Source organism: Thermobia domestica, chromosome 16 (genome assembly GCF_964235325.1).
Source record: "Thermobia domestica chromosome 16, izTheDome1.hap1.1, whole genome shotgun sequence".
In the NCBI taxonomy this organism is placed as follows: domain Eukaryota; kingdom Metazoa; phylum Arthropoda; class Insecta; order Zygentoma; family Lepismatidae; genus Thermobia; species Thermobia domestica.
The window spans coordinates 2,617,262-2,640,499 of record NC_137469.1 but is presented as its reverse complement, the minus strand read 5'-3'; the positions used below and the strand labels follow the sequence as shown (position 1 = coordinate 2,640,499).

The 23,238-nt window shown below is 38.4% G+C and overlaps 1 protein-coding gene across 3 annotated transcripts in view; it reads left to right on the top strand.

Moving 5' to 3' along the window:
- LOC145672879 (uncharacterized) overlaps positions 1–23,238 on the top strand; it is a 210,181-nt gene that overhangs the window by 31,188 nt on the left and 155,755 nt on the right. For all 3 annotated transcript variants that reach the window (XM_081742065.1, XM_081742067.1, XM_081742064.1), the window contains exons 9-12: positions 6,216–6,456; positions 11,904–12,290; positions 15,022–15,177; positions 21,725–21,908. In XM_081742065.1, coding sequence (XP_081598191.1) covers positions 6,216–6,456; positions 11,904–12,290; positions 15,022–15,177; positions 21,725–21,908 — 968 coding nt within the window. The remainder of the gene's footprint in view (positions 1–6,215; positions 6,457–11,903; positions 12,291–15,021; positions 15,178–21,724; positions 21,909–23,238) is intronic.

Genomic DNA, 23,238 nt, shown 5'->3' with positions numbered 1-23,238 from the left:
AAAAAATTAGAAGAACAAATTTCAAAGTGTGGAAAGTGAATTTATTTTTTCACATAACCTCCAGCTACAGTTATACATATATCCCAGCATTTAACTAACGCCTGGAATGCTTCGGCATAGAAAGATTTAGTATTACGACAGAACTATTGTAGGACATCATTCTTCACTTCATCATGAGTATTGAAATGTTTTCCTCCAAGGAATTCCTTCAGGGGCCCAAACAGGTGGAAATCACTTGGCGTTCCTTCAGTTCTCTACAGACTTCAATGTGGCCCCGCGTAGCGTAGTCGCTAACGCTCTCGCCTTCGGTGCGAGCGGTTCCGGGTTCGATTTCCGGTGGGGGCACTCGGTCGAACAGGTGTAAGAACGCTTTCTCAGGCCAGCCACCCTGAATGAGGTTTTCCTGGGTTTTCCTCATTCACACCAGGTAAATGCCGGGTGGTACCTAACTTATAGGTCCCAGGCCGCTTCCCTCCTTCCCCAATCCTTTTTTCCTTCCCTTTTCCCGGATAGTGTGTTCGCCGAGGGACGTCATCCCTCAAAACGTGACGGGCTAAATGGCCTTAGATGCTGAGAGACCAGAAATCTAAAATCCTAATCCTAATCTACAGACTTCAACTCTTCTGTGTCTGTCGGAAGCAGACAGTTATTTTGGGACCCCGCGTGTACTGACTTTTCGGAACAACAAATGATCATGAAGTATTGTGTTGACTGTTCCTAACGACAATTACACACTTTTGCAATTTCACGACAGGTTATGCGACGATTGTCCAGGATCAGCTGCTCCACGCGTTGAATGTTTTCAGGAATCCACCACGAGCGGGATCGTCAGTAATAGAGATACGGCCATCTTTGAAGCGCTTACATCATTCAAATGTCTTACTGCGACTGAGTGTCTCATCCAATCACCGTACTGAGCTTGAAGTCTTCTGTAAATTTCAGCAGGTTTTATACCCTCGGTCACTAAAAACTTCATCACAACACGCTGTTCCACGTAACGTTCACACTGTTGTCCACCATCTTGAATAATGGTCTATCCAGAAGCGCGGGAAATGAGCACCGTCTACCAGCAACAGGGCACAAGTACCAGTTTCTACTGCATACAGAACCTCCAGCCTAGGTGTCCATTTAAACCTGGAAAGAAAAGAAAGTCCCGGATTGAGTTGAACGACCCTCGTATCTGGAATTTATTTAGATACATCGGTTAGCGATAGGGGTCCACGCGTTCGTCGCTAGGTTGAACGTAGTTCCACCAGTTGCTAACAGATGGCGTGGAGCGACTCAGACCCACAAATCGGGCTGTTATGCCAAGTGTTTTTTATTTGTATATCAAAAAAAGTATAATGAGCTACAAAACATGTAAAACGTATATATTAATGAAAGAAGATAACAATCGATTTTTTTATAGGTGCGAATGACGTAAAGAATGAAAAAAGTGATTGATTGGACCGGGACTCGAACCTGGGACCTCCGTCATACCGTGCGGATGCGTTAACCACTACGCCACCCAACCCGCTTCCCAGAACAGCCACTCACTCCCAAGGTCGGTGCTCTCATCTCGGCCCCCTGCTGTGATTGGACAATCCTGTGTTCATATACAGAGAAATATCATGTCTCCATGACACAATTGCTCTACAGGAAGACATAAATTACCTTACAGGCTGGTGTGAAATGTGGCACTTGAAACTCAACAGTAAGAAATGTGACAGTATTACTATTACTTTGAAAAACTCTCCTGTTCCCTCCACATACCATATCAACGATTCCCCTATCACACATTCTGCTAGTCATAATGATCTTGGTGTTATCTTTGATTCAAAACTCACATTCTCTGACCACATCTCCTCAATACTAAAGAATTCAATGCGCATGTTGGGACTTGTTTATCGATTCACCGAACTACGCACTGTTTCTTCATTAGCAACTTTTTATAAAACTTTAATAGCGCTCAAGATCGAATACTGCTCTCCCCTATGGGCCATGGCAGCACCTACACCTCTCTCCAGACTTGATTCTGTTCTCAATTTCTTCATCGCTATAGTCCGTTTTCGTGTTCCTGCACTTCGAATATTAATCTAAGAAGGAACTCTTGCGACATCTGAATATTCAGAGTCCTGAAGTACGCAGAATTATCTCTGACCTGAAATATCTACATAAAATAGTTAATGGAAACTTGAGATCGGAAATATTACTTCAGGAACTATCCTTACGTGTCCCTTCCCGCATCACCCGGAATACCCACCTATTCCATCTTGCCCGTCCTAGGTTGGCTGTTATACAGAGGTCTCTTTTTTATAGAATACCAAACTGTTATAATCAAGTAACAACTGATGTGGACATTTTTTCGAGCTACCCAGTGTTCGAAAGAGCAATTAATCGAGCTTTGACGGAATAGTTTTACTTTTACACTCTTTTTTTCTTTGTTGTTGTTATTGATTTTTTTTTTTTTTTTTTTGTTAGCATGCCCCTGTGTAAAATGGCAAAGTTATGCTGTATCTGGGAATTTGTTTAATAAATAAATAAAAATATACCTCCATATACCAATGTACTCTTTGGGTTAGAATTTGAACCTATAGAGAATTTGGTATGTAAAGTAAAATCGGTTGTTTCCTCTTCTCGTTAGTATATATAAAATTCCAACCGTCATAATGTTCTTGGTGTATAGACACAGGATTGTCCAATCACAGCAGTGGTTTATATATAACCCACATAGTTCGAGATAAGACAGTGAGTGGCTGTTCTGGTAAGCGGACTGGGTGGCGTAGTGGTTAACGCATCGGTACGGCATGTCGGATGTTCCGGGTTCGAGCCTTGGTTCAGTCGGTCACTTTTTCACTCTTTACGTTATAGGTCACGTAGAACTTGTTTACCTTATGAGTTTCTCTCACTTACGTTTATCTCGCATACAAAACTAATATGTCATCTCATCGTCCACATTTTTTGACGATTATGCAATATATATATATATATATATATATATATATATATATATATATATATATATATATATATATTGCAGGTTGTTTTTTTTTTTTTTATTTATTTTAAGAATTGTAATTAAATATGAAGGGGTAATTTGGATAAGGGCATATCGACCTATTTCCGGTAAAATGAGATATACATATTTTCTGCAAGTATGAGCATGTCCGCATGTGTCTAGATGGTGTTAAGGTAATATCTCTGTTCCGTAGCGAACGCCTGTCTCCAAAAATATTGTGTGAGTACGTTGATTAATTGGATAACGACGTTTGTTTTTCTGCTCTCCTGAAAAATTGAAGAATTGCTAGTTACGCCCTTATCCAAATTAACCCCTCATATATCATCTGTAATATCTCTCAGATCTCGATTCAGCTGTCACCAAGTTTTATGCTTTAGACAGGGTTCCTACTGGTCAGGGAAATCAGGGAAAACTCAGGGAAAGTGGTGCAGATCAAGGAAACTCAGGGAAAAAGACTGGAAATCAGGAAATGTCAGCGAAATTTTATAAAATATATTTTTCTAACATTAACTGTACACCAATTTCAGCTTAGCCAACCATTAATGATCACAATATGGAACGTTGCTCAGACTTTTATGTGTGCTAAGTGGAATGTACGTATGAGCAAGTGATTATTATTTGTCTCTATAGAATAAATTTTCTCATATCTAAATATTCACCGTTATTTATTCCTTATTTATATATCAACGTCATCACACCTATCATGAAAGTCAGGGAATTTCCTGCCAAAGGTCAGGGAAATAGATTTCTCCAGATCAGTAGGAACCTTGTTAGATGGCAAAGTTCTCGTGCTGAAATAATAGGTGCTCACCCAAATCCGAGCTGTTCGAAGACTTTTGAACGGCAGTGTAATTGTGTGACTGTACACACACATTTTTCTCCACATTTATTAGTTTTTCTGTCCAGTATATTTAGTACCGATCAGCCCATCCCATCAGCTTTATCTTCATGCACCTGAAAACACTGTCTACTTTCAACCTTGTATCACTAATACGTGACTGCATTCCATAATGGCAGCCATCCAACTGTGAAGTTACTTTCTTGTACTAATTTTTCTTTTTTCCTACACCCCTTGCATCCCTATATGATGGAAGGGGCCACGGTGGCTCAGTGGTAGAGCGTTCACCTCTGGTGCCTGGGGTCCCGGGTTCGATTCCAGCCCCCGCCAAGTGAACTTTATGGTGGACTAACACCGTGTGCGTGGGTTTTCTCGAGGTTCTCCCGTTTCCTCCCACTTTCTTCATTCCACCATTCGGGACAGGACGTTTGGGCGCGGACGTTTTGGCGCTGCCGTTTGGGCGCCGGACGTTTGGGCGCAAAGCCGTTTAGGCGCCAGACGTTTGGGCGCGAGGTACATAGTAAAAATCACAATTTACGACATATAAAGTAAGCTAGGCACTGAAAACTAAGCGCCAATCAAGATATATACATTTCCTACACTTCTATCTTTATCTCACCTCATTTATCTGTATATTTTCTATCTCTATCTTATTTATTCATCTAAATTAAATAGTTTAATGCGTTTGTGGCATTTGTTGCCTAACCTCGTCATGGATTGATTTTTCGCTTGTTCACGATTCTTGTACTTCTGATCTAATTTTTGTATTATATAAGAAAGCTAGGAAATAAAGGAATCAGACGAACTGTTAATTTTCTTAATGTTAATTAAAAAATATTGATTTAATTTTTGTATTTTTTAAAAGAAAGTTAATAATTACATATTTATGAATATTAAAATTTGTTTTCTTTCGTATTACGTTTGCCAAACTCTTCTCTTCCTTAAGTCCAATAAAGAACTACCAATAAAAGATTGCAGCGTAGTCGCTAACACTCTCGCCTTCGGTGCGATCGGTTCCGGGTTCGATTCCCGGTGGGGGCACTCGGTCGAAAAAGTGTAACATGCTCTTTCAGGCCAGCCACCCTGAATGAGGTTTTCCTGGGTTTTCTTCATTCACACCAGGCAAATGCCGGGGTGGTACCTAATTTATAGGTCCAGGCCGCTTCCTTCCTTCCCCAATCCTTTCTTCCTTCCCTTTCCCCGGATAGTGTGCTCTCTCAAACGTGACGGGCTAAATGGCCTTAGATGCCGAGAGCCCAGAAATCTAAAAATCCTATATCCTAATCGAGTTGAGGGAAAGATATTTTGCATACATGGTGTCTAAGACAATTTTGCATACAGGATGTCTAACACATTGAGTTTAGGAACTGTAGTATGCCGTATTTCTGGTATCACTTTTTTTTTTATTAACATTCCAATATAAAAATCAAAACTTAACACACATTTTTTTTCGTCCCATTGTAAGCATTTAATCTGCATTAAAGAAAGTGGCGAAAGAAAAAAAAAAACAACGATTTCAAAGTGAAAAATAATAGTTAAGTGTACATATATTGGTCATTTAGCCACTAGAAATGTGTTTGACATTCACACTTATTGCGTAACTACAGCAGAAGGCCTGCTTTAAGTTTTTTAATGGAATAGGCTCACTATGTATGTAATGCAGTCAATCATATGTAGTCTGGTCGACTTACATTTGGCTTGAAAAGTTATCAAATAAAAAGCACACTTAATTTTCGTTGAAACTTAAATTTACAAAATTTAATTGTTAATTCAGTTTTTATAATTTTGAAATTCCAGTATTTCTAGTATGTAAAACAAAATCCAGTATAATTCAAGGACTTCCACTACAGTAGACACCTTGTGATATCTTGATTCGAACTTAGTACTCAGCGCCTAACATAACGACTTTTTAACTCGCGCCCAAACGTCTGGCGCCCAAATGGCTTCGCGCCCAAACGTCCAGTGCCCAAACGGCGGGGCCCAAACGTCCGCGCCCAAACGTCACGTACCGCCACCATTTCATTCATCACTCATAATCACCGTCTCCTTTAGCCTAACCATCATAACCGTGGGACGTAAAACTCAAAGATTTCATTTCATTTTTTCCCTATATGATGATGTGTTTAGCGAAAGTACTGTTGACAGTGATTTTTTTTTTTTTGTGTGTGTATCATATCACACACCAAATATCACCGAAGCTATATATAACAAAGTTATCCCGTCTGCGTGATAAAAGAGGACATTTTCAGGACAGTCTGGAAAGTGTTGGCATCTACAATATTCAGCTATTCAGTTATGTGAACAATGTATGTTGACAAACCTGGATTCCTCATTCATTTGATGACCATATTTATTTAACTGGTTTATTTTTGTTTATAGGGAATCCTGATAGCGAAAGAGAGCGAGAAGGCAGTGGCGTAGAACGTGAGGAGGGGAATCTGTTAGATGATGAGCAGCCTCGTCGAGGTACTAAGCGACGAAGAAGTCTTCTCTTCCTGGAAATGTGGGAAGGCAAGCGGAGGTCTGCGAGAGTGCGTAGTACCGTCGTCCGGAAGGAGACTGAAAGGGATGATGTTTCTATTGGAGAAACGCTCAAGAAGTTCCTCCCGAGTTCTTTGCTGTAAGTGATTCACTGAGCGGAGCAAATCCGCTATAGGATAGACCACTACATATAGGTGATATTTATAAATATAAACAATTACCACACGAATTAATCTATTTGAAATTAGATGCACGTTCAATTTTAGACTTATAAATTTAACATAATAATTCAAACAGTATTTCTCAAGAAGGAAGCCGGAGTGGCTCACGTAAAACTTAAATATTTCATTTTATTTCAATATTTCTCAAGAGTTTTTGGTTAGCGTTCCTGCGTTTGCTGTGAAAGATCTGTGTTCAACTCCCAGTGAGGACTGTTGGTGATGGCTTTGATCGCACATTAACCTCTTGCACTGAAATGACGACTCTAGCTCGTCATGGCCTCCCGGTGCCAAATCGCACAATGACGAGCTACCCTCGTTATACAATTTAAACTATTGTAGCATCACGTAGGGTTACTATATTGATGTTTTGAAAGTTATATAATGATAAACCATCTATAATACACTTTTATAACTTACACTTTAAGAAATTTGATGCAACGGAAGGAGGGGCAGGAAATTCAGAAAATAAATCGTAATGGAAGGGGTTAAGTTTTCTCATATGTCATCAGTACTGAATCGAAACATAAACAACGAAACAAAATATTTCATTCGAAATGGGCTTTAGATGTAAAATTCTGCCTGGGTTAGTTGTATTTTCACTTCCTTACTCATAATATAGATTAATACTCACATCTGGAGAGGTTTATGTGACGGAATAATTATTTGTATCAAAGGTTAAATGCTTAGTATTTGCGTATTGGACACGTGAGACCTGGCTTCATTTCCCGGTGGGAGCTTGTTTAGTGCTGATTCCATGTTAGTATGTTTGTTTATTCGTTGATTGAAGAGTAGCGTTTCTTTTCACCACCGAGTCTATATGAGACGTTGAGCTACAGCCACACCATAACGTATTGTTTACGTCTATCAGCTACTGTTACGCTAGTCAATTGAGAACTGAATTGCTGATAGTGTCAAGCGACTTTGACCTACTCTATAGTATAATTATGTATATTGTGTTCCAGACCTGTTTTATATTACTTGTAATTAGATTGATAAATTGATTTGTAATTTAACATTCCGTTCAGCACCCAGGCTATACGAGAAGTGGACTTGAAGCTTAAGAGTCTTCATCCCGGCGAAATTAAAATACCGCTAATTTTGCAGTAATTATGTGATATCTTCAAATAGATAAAAGATAATCGAAATGTGGAACAAGAGCTCCCTAGACAATATTATTTTACATGAGAAACCGTTATCACGACTCACTCATCTGCTTTCGATTTCCAGCCATTTAGAAAATGTGAATTTATTTTCGCGTTTCTAAACACCTGAAAAGGGAAAGCCACTAGGTGACTTGTGATAACGGTACCTCACGCAAAATAATATTGTCTAGGGCGCTTTTGTTCCATATTTCAATTATCTTTTATCTATTTGAAGATATCACATAATTACTGTAAAATTAGCGGTATTTTAATTTCGCCGGGATGAAGACTCTTAACGTAGGAGTTGACTTATAATGAAAGTTATGTGAGAGTGACAAATAAAATAGTAAACTAATATTTGGCACTTCCAGCGGTCTTTAGTGGCAGTGAAGGGAGACATGGTGGCTTAGTTGTAGACTGCGTACCTCTGGTGTGTGGTATCCCTGGTTCGATCCCCCGCCAAGTGTTTGTGGTGGGCAACATCGTGTCCGTGAATTTTCTCGGGGTACTCCCGTTTCCTCCCACTTTCTGATTCCACCAAATCCTCCATCATCGTTCACTTAATTATCGTCTCCGTTAGTCTAAAAGGGCATAATCGTGAAATGTTAAACTGAAATATTTAATTTCATTTCATTTAGTGGCAGTGTGGAATTTTTTCTTGAGTTTAACGTGCCATGATTATTCACTTTGGCTAAATGAGAAGGTGATGATAATAATGAAGAACTGCTGAGTTGAGGAAAGTGACAAGAAACTTGAGAATGTCGGGAAAACCCATGCACGGTATTTGTCCACCCCAGAAATCCCCACTTTGGCGAGCTGGGATTGAACCAGAGACCACGTATCAGAGGTAAGCACTCCCATTACTGAGCCACGTGTAGAATTATTATAAATAATAATAATATTTTGTTATTTCTTTGTTTGAGGGCGACACGGTGGCTCATGGTAGAGCACTTACCTCTGGTGTGTGAGATCCCGGGTTCAATCCCCAGCCACGTAAGTTTGTGGTTACATCTTGTCCATGGGTTTTCTCGGGATATTCCTGTTTCCTCCTAAATTCTCATTCCACCAATTGCTTTAATCATCTCGCTTAAACCTAAAAGAGCATAACCGTGGGACGTTAAACTGAAAGATTTCATTTCATTATTTCTGTGCTTCGTTGAAATCGTGTCCACTAAAATTCTTCAACGTAACATGACTAGGGGAGGAACATAGTACGTATATCAGAAAACAAAAGCACGTCAGCTGACAGTGTTCTCACTCCTGTACAGTACTCGCACTAAATGGGAAACTGGTCAGTGAAGGAATATCGAAAGAAGAACATTGTGTTTAAATTTTATGGACAAAACATCAACTGTGCCAAATTATTTACTATGCGACATTTTGTAAACGTGAGACTGCTTAAGAGTACAATCTACAGCATTACTTCGACGTTGTGGGAATAATGTGTCAGCAGAACGAAGACTGTGTTCAGGAAGAAAAACGGTCAAATTAAACCACCAACGTTGGGGTGTTTTAAAAAGTGCAATTTGAGAACAGTGCTTTAATTTCCGCACATCTGGCGGCCAAGAAGTTTGGTATATCCAAAGGACATTATATATACACACACATGGAGAGACAAACATCAAATTTTAGAAAGAAGAAAAAAATAAATAAAAACGTATAGAATAGCAGATAGCAGCTGCAAAAATTAAAATGTAACCGCCTTTACAGAAAATTCTCCAAGCATGGGTGCTAAATGAAGAATATTATTTTATTCTCAATAACTCGAAAACACCGGGTAACGTTTTTTTTATTTTTAGTAATCCTAGCACAACTCCAAGCGATAAAAGGTTTCAAACCAAAGCGAAGTTCGAAGCCAATGTATTGGTTTGGATTGCTGTTAGTCCAAAAGGGGTATCAAGTGCACTGATTCGGAAATCTGGCTTTGCCATCAATATCTGCACGTGCTTAAAGGACTGTATTCAGGCTAGATTAGTTCCTTACATACAAAAGCATCATTTCAATGATAATTATGTACAGGGTGCGGAAAAAAGATCTCCCGTATTGGGGACGGGTCTGTGTGGTGAGGACATGGCGACGGAGGAGATTTCGATCGATAGCGGTATACGTGCTATTTTCTTCAGTCGCAATGGCGTGGCACGGTGAGCGTCGTGCGTTTGTTATGGAGGACTATATTCGTAATGGTGGTTCTAGTATGAGTATTATTCAGCAGGCATTTCGCATTCAGTTCAGACTTGGCCCACATGATTCGATTCCGGATAGAAAAACTATTCAAGTTTGGGTATCGAACTTTAAAATAGGTTCTACGCTGAGAAAAAAGTCGGTTGGCCGACCTCGGACCGTAACAAAGCCGGAAAATGTGGCATGTGTGAGAACCTTCATCCAGCAATCTCCAAAGCGTTAAGCACCTAAAGAGGTCGACCAGGAGATTGATTTCTCAGTGCAGATACCGAAACTTGAATAATTTTTCTATCCGGAATTGAATCATGTCGACCAAGTCCGAACCGAATGCAAAATGCCCACTGGGTAGTAATCACTGAACCACCATTATGAATATATTCCTCCATAACAAATGCACGATGTTCACCGTGCCACGCCATTGTGACTACTGGAAATGGGCCTATACCAGTATCGATCGATCGTATACCACTACCTCCTCCGCCGCCGTATCCCTCCCACCACAGCTCACACAGTACGCTCTCCAAATGCGGTGAGTCTTCTTGCCGGACCCTGTATTCCAACCAGATTTGGCTTCCTTACATTATGCAAAGAAAAGAAGAAGACCCTGTTAGTGTCTCTGAGATTTTGGGTTATAATTAAACAAAGCATCTACGTTAACAATCGCAAAGTATAAGGCCAATTCATCACACTCACCAAGCACTGCCTTAAGAAAGTTCAACCTGATGTACAGCTAGTAGCAAGCACTATACTCCGACCATATCGTATTCGCTGCTGATATTTAGTATGACTTATGTATGTATAGACTTATGTATGTATGTATGTATAGACTTACTGAGTCTATACATACCGTACTAGGTAGTTTATTCTTGGTTTTTGTTTTTATGACATTTAATAAATTAATTTTCTGTCGAATTTGTAATGTAATGCCATGTTTTAATGGACGCGCCTTATCATAGGCATAGAAATACAATACTATTACTCATAGTATAGTTTCCTATGAAGCGAAATGGAGATAATTTTTTAAAATGGAACATTGAGCGTAATCTATTAACCCTTGGGGGCCGCGGGGGCTCAGTGGTAGAGCGTTCACGTCTGGTGCTAGAGGTCCCGGGTTCTATCCCAGCCCCCGCCAAGTGAACTTTGTGGTGGACAAACACCGTGTGCGTGGGTTTTCTCGGGGTTCTCCCGTTTCCTCCCACTTTCTTCATTCCACCATTTCATTCATTAATCATCATCACCGTCTCCTTTAGCCTAAACGGCATAACCGTGGGACGTAAAACTCAACAATTTCATTTCATTTTCATTTCTATTAACCCTCGGACTACCATCGGGGAGGAGGGGTTGGACTACTTTGTCCCCACCACAGTATATTTTTTTGTAATTCCTCTTCTAATCGTTTCTTTAAAATTGTGAGAAAATGTGTTATTGCTCAAGATGTTTAGCTGAAGCGTATACGTTACGGAGGTTCATATTGAACGTTAGTATGTCTGATAAAATTTGCTATTTTAAGTTGGTGGGTACAAAGTACCCCTCCCCCCGTTGGTAGGAGATATGACTGACATTAAAAATGTCATTCCTACATGGCAGTATAATAAATAGCTGTATCCCTCCTTTTCTGAATTTAGCGGTTAGTCTTATGCCATGTACTGTTCATTTTAAGTTTCGCGTTAGTGTGTCACATAAATTTACTATTTTAGGTTGGTGGGCACAAAGCACCCTTCCACCCCCGTTGATAGGAGATGTAACTGACATTTAGAAGTGTCATGCCTAGATGGCAGCACAATAAATAGCTGTTGGTTTTATTCTTGTACTGGTCATTTGAGTCTCTGTAGATTTTTGTGAGAGTTCCTCATTTGTTTCTTTTGAGAGATATATTTAATCTTAACAGGTGGTCATGTAATGACCTTCCCTTGGTAGTTCACGTTACGAAAAATACCTAGGTATTGCGAGAATTAATTTAAGGTTGAGTTTTAGTTCCTGACATATCCTGTGTATTAGTTACCTTTAACAATAAGATTAATAATATTTGTATTTAATTTTAGTCCAGAGTTCCTTCGCGAAGACAAGCCGAAAGATTCGATGGATATCTACCGCAGCATGGATGATTCGATGGACACCATGGACATCTACAGGTTATTTGAGAAACAAGATAGTGAAGAGAATGCGAAGACCAAAGAGAAAACAGCTTCAGATGATAAAGTTGATCCAGACAGAAAGGCGGAAGAAGAAGAAAAAATCAAGGAACGAGACGCTTATTTTGGCACTGAGAAGGAGCGTGCGGATGTAGAGGCGTTCCTTAGTGCCAATGTTGACAATATTGGTATCGTGGAGGTGCTGATGAATTATATAATTGCCCTCGGTGGAAAGGAGGATTATAAGTGGCCAGAAGATCTCATTGCTACTTTCATTGATGCATATCAAAATATGAGGTGAGTGCCAGTAGGAGTCGTAAAAATCATTTTACATGAATGTCATGCTCAAATTGAACAGTTGATTTCAATGGAATGTATTTAAATAATAGTAATAATAATAAAAACTAATTTTGTTGCCTAATTAATATAAGGCCAGAAGCCAATAGAGAGCTTTTACAGGTTGTCTATCGGTCACGAAAGTCACGAATGTCATGAAAAAGTTACGAAATTTAGCTTTTGGGTCACGATTTTTTTTATCCGTGCAAATGTAAGTACAGATTGGAAAATTTTATTGTATAAAACATCAAAATTCACCACCAAAAATGTCTATGGTTGACTTTAGACGCTACCAAATCGCAAGCAAAGTACGTTTGTATCGCATGGGTGAAAATTCGGCCTAATTCGCACCCGAATTCGCTCTTGAAAATGTAGGAAATTTTATGATTTGGTAAAGAAAAAGTCACGAAATTTCATTGTGGAATTTTAGTAGACCCCCTGTTTTATGAACGGGGCATTGAACCTCCGGGTTCCATAGACCATAAAGTACTAGTTAGTTAGTGATCTGAATTTGTGGTTCAAGTATAATGCATTTCAGAACAACTACTTATACGATGAAATCATATACGCATCCTACATTGCATAATCCATCCCTTCAAGTACTCTGATAAAGTTGACAGACTAAATATTTTACCCAAATTATCAGCAACAAAAATTCAAACAGAACACAAGTAAAGCAAGTTCATATTACCTTCAAAATGTGTTCGTTGCGTATTCAGGGCATGTACTGATACTGGAAATATTGGAAATACTTGAATTATACTGGAATTTAATTTTTATACTGGAAATACTTGAAATATGCTGGAATTTTGATCCACATACTGGAAAAATCATGAAACTGTTAATTTGTCAACAATACTTTTTTTGTAATCGTTTTAATAGTCTTAGAAACAATTTTGTATCCACTGAGATTGTAAATTTTTTTCCAAAGCAAGAGTTGAATACATTTCGTAATTAGACATTTAAAGCAATGGGTGAAGTGGAGGGCTATGAGGGGAGTTGGAAGGCCCTTTAGAAAATATTTAAAAAATAATTGTTTTCCAGAAAATCAGTGCTAACTAAATTTATTAAAAATAAAATATTCTTTTGATGGTAAAACAATTACAATCCAGAAATCCTCAAGAGTGTGATTATTCCTAAAGAACTTGAAAAAAATCATTATATTAGATACTGGAATTTTGCTGATAGTTATACTGAATATACTGGAACTTGGAAAATGAAACTTAGTAGACACTCTGGTATTAGAACAGAGAAATTTGGAATATAAGAGTATTGGAATTTGTACAGGATAGGGAAGAAGTTGAAGAGAATTATGAATTAATTTTCGTTAGGGAAGCTTGATTAAGAAGGTTCAAAAAAGTACTTGTTCCTTAAAGTTTCTGACGAAATATAGGAAAAATTACAGAATTAGATTTATAAGGAAAAAGCTTTTAGAGGAGCAGGGAAAATGTTTTAAGAGGGAAGCCCTTCAGTCACCAGACACAATAAATAATATGAAGTTTCCAAAATACTACAATTTTTTTTAAAAAAATATTGTTTACAGTAGCGAATTTTTATTGTCATTTTTAGGAGAATACGACTGCAAAATGTTAAAATAATGTCAATTTTGAGATTTGGAGATTCCCCTTTTCTTACAGTACCTCTGAATGCGAGCCGATTATTAGACAGTTTATATTGTAATGTCTTTCGGTAGAGTCAATGATAGTCCGGGATTAGCCCTTCATAAATTTTATTATGAAAGTAATCCTCTGTGGAATAATTACAAAGTTTCTTCATAAAGATACGAAATAAGTATTTCAATATTAGTCCTTATCGCTTCGGTTGACGAAGGTTGTATTAGGTAGGACAGGTAACTCTTTTGCCTAATGCAACCACCAGGGTTTTATAAAAGAATCTCCACAAGTATGGGAGACAGTTTATAGGGATCCTCCTTCGCTCAAAGCAGCCCCCGGAGCTGGGTTGTAATTAGGAATTTCTTCCGCCCAATGCAGCTACCGGAGATCATGTAGATAGGAAAACTCCTTTGTCCAATGCGACCTCAGGAGCGGGTGTTTTAGGTTAAGTGATCAGTGGTCAACTAATAATTTGGTCCTCTCCTATGGGAGCGCGGTGGCTCAGTGGTAGAGCGTTCACCTCCGGTGCTTGGGGTCCCTGGTTCGATCCCAGCTCGCGCCGTGTCGACTTTGTGGTGGACAAACACCGTGCTCATGGGTTTTCTCTGTGTTCTCCCGTTTCCTCCACTTTCTTCATTCCACCATTTCATTCATTTCTCATTATAACCGTCTCCTTTAGCCTAACCGGCATAACCGTGGAACGTTAAACGTAAAGATTTCATTTCATTTTATTTTTAGGTAATTTCTGGGCGATTCGTCCGTCTTCGGATTCCACCGCCTCGGCTTCGTGTCTTCCTGTTTTCTTCCGTATCGTCTGCTTTACAAACAGTAGCACGTACTTTATAATTATATCATGTGTTTAAAGAAGTAATACATACTGAAAGGTGGGGATCCTTACAATATCTATAACTAGCACACATACAGCTACATAATGCATCAAATTTCAGATATCTAGCTCTGATAGTTAATGATTTATGAGTTAAATATACAGATGAGAAAACACTCTCCTTTTCTATTGCCAGCAATTCAGGTAGGTATTTAAACAAATTTAATTGTATTTTCGTGTTTATTTTTCTTAGGCCTCACGTACCGCACCCGTGTCCTATAAGTAACAATGAAGATTTGGATTGGCTGAAAACGGATGCCATTATTTCGCTTACGTATGGAGAATTGTTCTTGGATAAATGGCTAGCTTCCAGAGAAAAACTGTCAAAACGTGAAAGCCAAGGGCAAAAGTGAGTATATAATTGGTTCAAACTTAAAGAAATAAACTAATAATCATGATTAAAATATTAACTATGACTTGCTTTAGTATACATAAAAAATTTTTGAAAATCTAAATGATGCCGGTAAAATTCTTAGAAAGCATTGAAGTTACAATCGAAAGTGTTCCGGTTACGAAATACAAGGGGGGTATCGTAAAGTTTTAATTACCACTAGGAAGTTATTAAAATATGACGATAAAATTTTGTCAGTATTATGTTTGTTTCTTATGATGTTAAGGAAATTAGCTCCTAATGATTATTATTTTTTACAAGGTGTGCCAGAAGTGACCAAAGTGCAAGATGAATAAAATTGAGGCTCGCAGTGGGGTAAATTTCCTGCATTTGAAGGGTAGTAATGCCAGAGAAATTCATGACGAGATGAAGGCTGTGTAAGACCATGATTGTCCATCGTATGACACCATTGTAGAGTGGAAAAGGAAATTCCAAACTGATCATATGCCTCTCACACACGACCCAAGACCTGGAAGGCCATCCCTTACGGACGATGCGGCTACTGTGAAGAAAGTGGAGTGTTTAATCCTCGAAGACAGACGTATAACCATCCAAACGAATGGTTATGAATGAGATTGGTCTCAGTTATGGTCGTGTGTAGAAAATTATCCATGACGAACTTCACATGTCTAAGGTATTTGTACACTGGCTTGTGTTTACTGACATCTTTTCAGAGGCAAGCACGGTGTGACCTTTCCCAACAGATGTTGACGCTGTTAGAATAGGATTTTTTGGGGCGTGTGGTAACGATGGATGAAATGCGGATGTAGCAGTATGATCCGAAGATCAAAACCATTATCATGCAGTTGAAGCATGGCGATTCCCTCCTCCCAAAAAGGCCGAGGTGCAAAGTCAAGGGGAAAGGTAATGCTGTCCATTTTTTTAGGATTCTCGTGGGGTAATCCTCACATAATCCTCCTTGCAAAAGGACAACCATCACTGGGAAGTACTACCTGGTATATCTGGACAAATTGCGCGATGCTCTAAAAACGAAACGCCGAGGTATGGTCTCGAAAGGCGTTCTTCTCGTAGCTGAGAATGCACCAGCTCATTAATCTCAAGTTGCTGTCGACAAAGCAAGGGCATGTGATTACCAGGTATTACAATATTCGCCATATCTTCCGACCTCGCACCCAGTGACTTTTTCTTGTTTCCTCAAGTAAAGAATCCGTTGCGTGGCATTATTAGCCTTCAAATGCAGGAACTTGTTGGCATTATTAGCCTTCAAATGTAACGAGCCTCAATCTTATCCATCGTGCACTTTGGTCACTTTTGGCACACCCTGTATGAAAATAACAATCATTAGGAGCTAGTTTCTTTAACATCATGCACATAAGAACCAAACATAACACTTGACAAAATTTCATTGTTATATCTTAATAACTTCCTGGTGATAATTAAAACTTTACGATACCCCCTCGTATATTGACAATACTACGGTGAATCATAGTTAATATAATTCATTTATTTTCTATGCAACGTTTTTGATGTTCTTAAATGAAAATTCTAGTCTAAATAACATTTAAATCCATGGAATAAATGTGGAATCCTTATGAAAATCTTTAGGGAATAAACCTTTCGCTAAACGAATCCATATCTGTATAAAAGTAATGGTAAAACATTTTTATGAAAAAGAACTCCTGTTATTAGATAAACAGAATTGTAGTTGTATTTCAAGCGACATATAACTTTTGGTAAGAAAACTAATTCGGTCTGTACCTTAAGAACACTGGAGAGAGAGAGAGAGAGAGAGAGAGAGAGAGAGAGAGAGAGAGAGAGAGAGAGAGAGAGAGAGAGAGAGAGAGAGAGAGAGAGAGGTGATAAAAGGATTTACCTTTACATGTACGAACACATACTGTTATCATTCACTCTCCGTCATTCTCTCGCTCTTTCTCTCTTCACACATAAATAAAAACAGAGAGAAAGACAACTGAAGGAAGTGACAAATACGGGAAGATCGATGAAAGGAAGAATGTGACGGTACGTGACGTTTGGGCGCCGCCGTTTGGGCGCGGACGTTTGGGCCCCGCCGTTTGGGCACTGGACGTTTGGGCGCGAAGCTATTTGGGCGCCAGACGTTTGGGCGCGAGTTAAAAAGTCGTTATGTTAGGCGCTGAGTACTAAGTTCGAATCAAGATATCACAAGGTGTCTACTGTAGTGGAAGTCCTTGAATTATACTGGATTTTGTTTTACATACTAGAAATACTGGAATTTCAAAATTATAAAAACTGAATTAACAATTAAATTTTGTAAATTTAAGTTTCAACGAAAGTTAAGTGTGCTTTTTATTTGATAACTTTTCAAGCCAAATGTAAGTCGACCAGACTACATATGATTGACTGCATTACATACATAGTGAACCTATTCCATTAAAAAACTTAAAGCAGGCCTTCTACTGTAGTTACGCAATAAGTGTGGATGTCAAACACATTTCTAGTGGCTAAATGACCAATATATGTACACTTAACTATTATTTTTCACTTTGAAATCGTTGTTTTTTGTTGTTGTTGTTTTTTTTTCTTTCGCCACTTTCTTTAATGCAGATTAAATGCTTACAATGGGACGAAAAAAATGTGTGTTAAGTTTTGATTTTTATATTGGAATGTTAATTAAAAAAAAAAGTGATACCAGAAATACGGCATACTACAGTTCCTAAACTCAATGTGTTAGACATCCTGTATGCAAAATATGTCTTACACACCATGTATGCAAAATATCTTTCCCTCAACTCGATTAGGATATAGGATTTTTAGATTTCTGGGCTCTCGGCATCTAAGGCCATTTAGCCCGTCACGTTTGAGGGAGCACACTATCCAGGGAAAGGGAAGGAAGGAAGCGGCCTGGACCTATAAATTAGGTACCACCCCGGCATTTGCCTGATGTGAATGAAGAAAACCCAGGAAAACCTCATTCAGGGTGGCTGGCCTGAAAGAGCGTGTTACACTTTTTCGACCGAGTGCCCCCACCGGGAATCGAACCCGGGACCGATCGCACCGAAGGCGAGAGTGTTAGCAACTACGCTGCAATCTTTTATTGGTAGTTCTTTATTGGACTTAAGGAAGAGAAGAGTTTGGCTAACGTAATACGAAAGAAAACAAATTTTAATATTAATAAATATGTAATTATTAACTTTCTTTAAAAAAATACAAAAATTAAATCAATATGTTTTAATTAACATTAAGAAAATTAACAGTTCGTCTGATTCCTTTATTTCCTAGCTTGCTGATATAATACAAAAATTAGATCAGAAGTACAAGAATCGTGGACAAGCGAAAAATCAATCCATGACGAGGTTAGGCAACAAATGCCAGAAACGCATTAAACTATTTAATTTAGATGAATAAATAAGATAGAGATAGAAAATATACAGATAAATGAGGTGAGATAAAGATAGAAGTGTAGGAAATGTATATATCTTGATTGGCGCTTAGTTTTCAGTGCCTAGCTTACTTTATATGTCGTAAATTGTGATTTTTACTATGTACCTCGCGCCCAAACGTCTGGCGCCTAAACGGCTTTGCGCCCAAACGTCCGGCGCCCAAACGGCAGCGCCAAAACGTCCGCGCCCAAATGGCGGCGCCCAAACGTCCTGTCCCGGAATGTGAAGGAAAGAATAGATTAACCGTGAAACAGTTTCATTAATGTATTATGATAATAAACGTACCAGATAATCATAAAATAAGTATCGCTGTTTAGAGAACTCTGGAGACGTAACCACTCGACAGAATGCAACGAAACTTGGTAGGAGCGTATTTGGGAATATGCAGAGCGATTGGTGTAGAAAACAAAAGTAGTTCTAATTTTTGCCACCAGAGGTAATTGTGGCGTTGTACAACGCCATGTAAGTGCAGTGTGGAAGAAAAACGACACCAATGATGCTAAATGATAAGAAATACTGTAATTACCTCTTCAGGCGCTTATTCACACCTGCATGTGTTTCAGTGATAAGGGTTTAAGGGCCAGTATGTGGCAGAAGTGAATAGATGGTGATTCGATGCTTGCTTGAATATCAATATCATTTGTCTTCCATACCATACTCACCGTACTTAATACTGAACAGAAACACAATAGCCTCTGGAGGCAAGATTTGACACTAATCTTTTCCTGGAATTTTGGAGGGAGCTTGCATCTTACGTACCACAGGAAAGACTAACATTTAACTTCGTTTTTGTAAGATATTCAAGAATTTTAAAGAGACACTTCAGTTCAGAAGGCCCCTCCTCCGTAATTCCGCCACTGACCATGGGGTACTAATAACGTAAATAATCAATGCCACGAGACCCAGAGGAGGGGAAATTACAGCCTTTCTCATCATTTAGCATTATTAGTGTCGTTTTTCTTCCATGCTGCACTTACTTGGTGTTGTACAGCGCTACAATTACCTCTGGTGGCAAAAATTGGAACTAATTTTGTTTTCTACACCAATCGCTTCTGCATGTTCCCAAATGTACCCCTACTAGATTTGGTTGCATTCTGTCAAGTGGTTACATCTCCAGGGTTCTCTGAACAGCGATACTTATTTTATGATAACCTGGTACTTACTAATCACTCGCTTGTAAAATGATTTGCATTTCGTAGTCAGGGCATGATTCTGGTACAGGTACATTTGAAAAATAAACCGTAGCTTTGCTGAGATCGAACCTCGATCTACAGACAAAACTCAAACATGTTAACTGTTATACTACATCTTACATGTATTAATGAAAGGTTGAAACAACCGATTTAAACTTACGTTTACACACCAAACCCTCTGTAGGTCCGAGTTCAGTAACTTACAAAGTGTGAAAAAGTGATTTGAGAAGACTGGGACCCGAACCTGGGACCTCCGCACACCGTGCCGATGCGTTAACCACTACGCCACCCAGTCCGCTTCCCAGAACAGCCAAACACTCTTTCACTCCTGCAGTCGGTGCTCTCCACTCAGACCACATGGCTTGTTCTACAGTCTAGCTGCTGTGCTTGGACAATCCAATGTCCATACATCGAGAACACCTTTTGACGGTTGTGATTTTCGTCAACAAAACCAGCTTGTGGTCACATGTATACACAGTTTCAAAATATTATCTTATTATGCATTTCAATGAATGTGATTTTTTTCTACACTTAATAACATTTAAGCATAGTCTTTTACTTAATAGGAAAATATGCACATTTTTTTCCCGATTGCGAAATTTGGCTTGGATACTCGAACCTGGCTTATTTGGTTTACTGTTTCCGAAGATACTCGAAGTTGGACTTAGATGATGATGATGATGATAATAATAATAATAATAATAATAATAATAATAATAATAATAATAATAATAATAATAATAATAATAATAATAATAATAATAATAATAATAATAAACCTCAAGAGAGTCATAATCAATGCGGTCATTGTTTTTGGAATAGGGTACAAACGAGAATATATAATTTCAGCCAAGTGGATGAGTCAGGTGATTTCGTCACTTCTGCTCTCAACCTAAGTGCAGTGACTTAAAACTCACATTTTCAGTTCCAAACAGTATGTGTGCTTGGTAAAGAAAACATAGGTGAGCGTATATTTCACTTTATTTAATTTTCTTACTACCTGAAATACCCATTCTTCGCATGGATCTGATGAAATATCTATGTAAACAAACTGAACAATGAAAGGAAAAAAAATATCGGTCATTTTCTACTACTTTTACATATCCCGGTAAACTCCCCCTTGTGACCCCCTGGTTCGAATTTTGTATATAAAAATATCTCTGGCTCCCAGCCGATGGGAGCTGTATTTGGAAGTCAACGCGAGTATTATTATTCATCTCAGCAACCGCGAAAACTGGATTTGACACTAATATCGGTCATTTTGGATTATTTTTACATGTCTTGGCACTTTTTCCCCACAGGTGACCCCCGGCTGAATGGTAGCTGAATTTGAAAGTTATCGATAATGGAAGTGTCACCATTAATCTCAGCGACCGCGATAACTATGGATTTAACACTAATATCGGTCATTTTCTACTACTTTGACATGTCTCAATAAACGCTCCCCTCCCCCTGAGACCCCCTTGTTCGAATTTAAAAAAATGCTTCGTCTTGGTCTTGGGCCTGGATCAAGGTACCCGTGACCAAAATTTGGTAACTCTCGGTCCACTTGTCTGGTCCCCAGGCTGCACACAGACACGAAAACAAACTCCTTATTTTATTTATATTAAATAAATAAGTTTCTCTCCCTTTACTGACCTTTGATCTGTATACTCTTTAAAGTTCCCTCTTTCAGGGAAAAAAAATTGTAATTCTTTCTCTTTTATTACAACGTTTATTAGTGAATGTGAAATATGACCATTCTAAGTTCTATATGCAGCTCACGACTGTGAAGCCCAGCAAAAACAAACGAACAACAAATACGGGTGGAAATATGTTGAACCTGTTCATTGCAGTTCCATAAAATATTGGATATGTTATGCAATAAATTCGATTTTTCTATTGTATTGTTTTACTTGTATACTGTAATTGTTTTTTCTCTTCCTATTTCAGCTCGAATGAAAAGTTTTCTAGTGAAATTGTGATGGAGGACGTTGGCTATCTTGTGTTTGTGTCTGAGAGAGGAGGACTTTTTGGCTCAAAATATCTGAATTTTCTGCTTCGTTTGTACTGGTTGAAGACCCATGTTTTCTTGTTTCAAGGAAATACAGAGGTCGCTATTCAGTCTTTACAATCTGTAAGTATTCGTTTGATTTTTACTTATTTACAATATGTTTCTTGTCGAAATGTGCGAAATAATTGTACAATCATGTTAAAAAAAAACGACCACCCACATCTCAATTTGAGTTAAGTTGATTTTATTTTGAATTTGACGTGCCTTTCGGTAGCGAGGCTATATGAGACGTGGACCTACCGATTAACGTGGGATCCGAACCACGTGAATTGCCGCCGTTAATCGAACCCGGGTCTCCTACGCCAAAGGCGCGTACGCTAACCGCTTAGCCACGAAGGAGCTCGCCAACCACTCTCTTTGAAAAGCTTTGTAGTCGTTCGTATACATGGAAAATTAAATCAAATAGGTGTAGATTTTCTTTAGCGAATCGAGCTCTTTATAAAGAGCCAAAGTATTAGAATTTCCTACGTATGATTGCCAGAGTATGGCCGTGTAAAGCAAAGTAGGGATAAACGAAAGCGGCCAATATTTTTGGAACAAAACTGTACGTTATAGTTCTGATAAAGAATTCAGTTTAATTTAAAGGGGCAGACTACTAAAAATGATACAAAAGCTAACCATTTTTCTTTTGCCTGTTTTCTGTAAGTGAAGAGAGATAATGAAATGTAGCTTACCACAACCAGAGATAATGTTATTCTACACCCGAAAATACGAATCGCAAGAACTTTCAGTGTTGCCATCCATAGAAATTACAGTGTGACCAGAATTTGAATTACCCAAAAATCTAGGTTAAGACAACGACTAGAAAAATGAACTCAACGGTAATTGATGACTTATCATGTTGTCTTGGTTCTTTGTTAACTACTTTTTAAATAATAATTGTATTTATTTTGTACTGCTTATCAAAAAATTATTTATTTTATAGTGTTTATTACAAAATAAATAGAAATATTATTTAAAAAGTAGTTAACAAGGAACCAAGACAACATGATAAGTCATCAATTACCGTTGAATTCATTTTTCTAGTCGCTGTCTTAACCTAGATTTTTGGGTAATTCATATTCTGGCCACACTGTAATTTCTATGGATAACAACACTGAAAATTCTTCCGATTTTTATTTTCGGGTGTAGAATATTATTATCTATGATTGTGGTAAACTACATTTCATTATCTCTTTCACTTACGGCAAACGGGAAAAAAAAAAGTTAGCTTTTGTATCATTTTTAATAGTCTGCCCCCTTAATGAAGATTCGATAAAAAGCGATAAAATTCACGACCGGACCGCGAATTGAACCTGAGTGATAGAGCGCTTACCTCTAGTGTGTTTGGGGTCTCTTGTTCGATCTCCGGCCATGTATGTCGTGAACAGCATCATGTACTTGGGTTTACTCG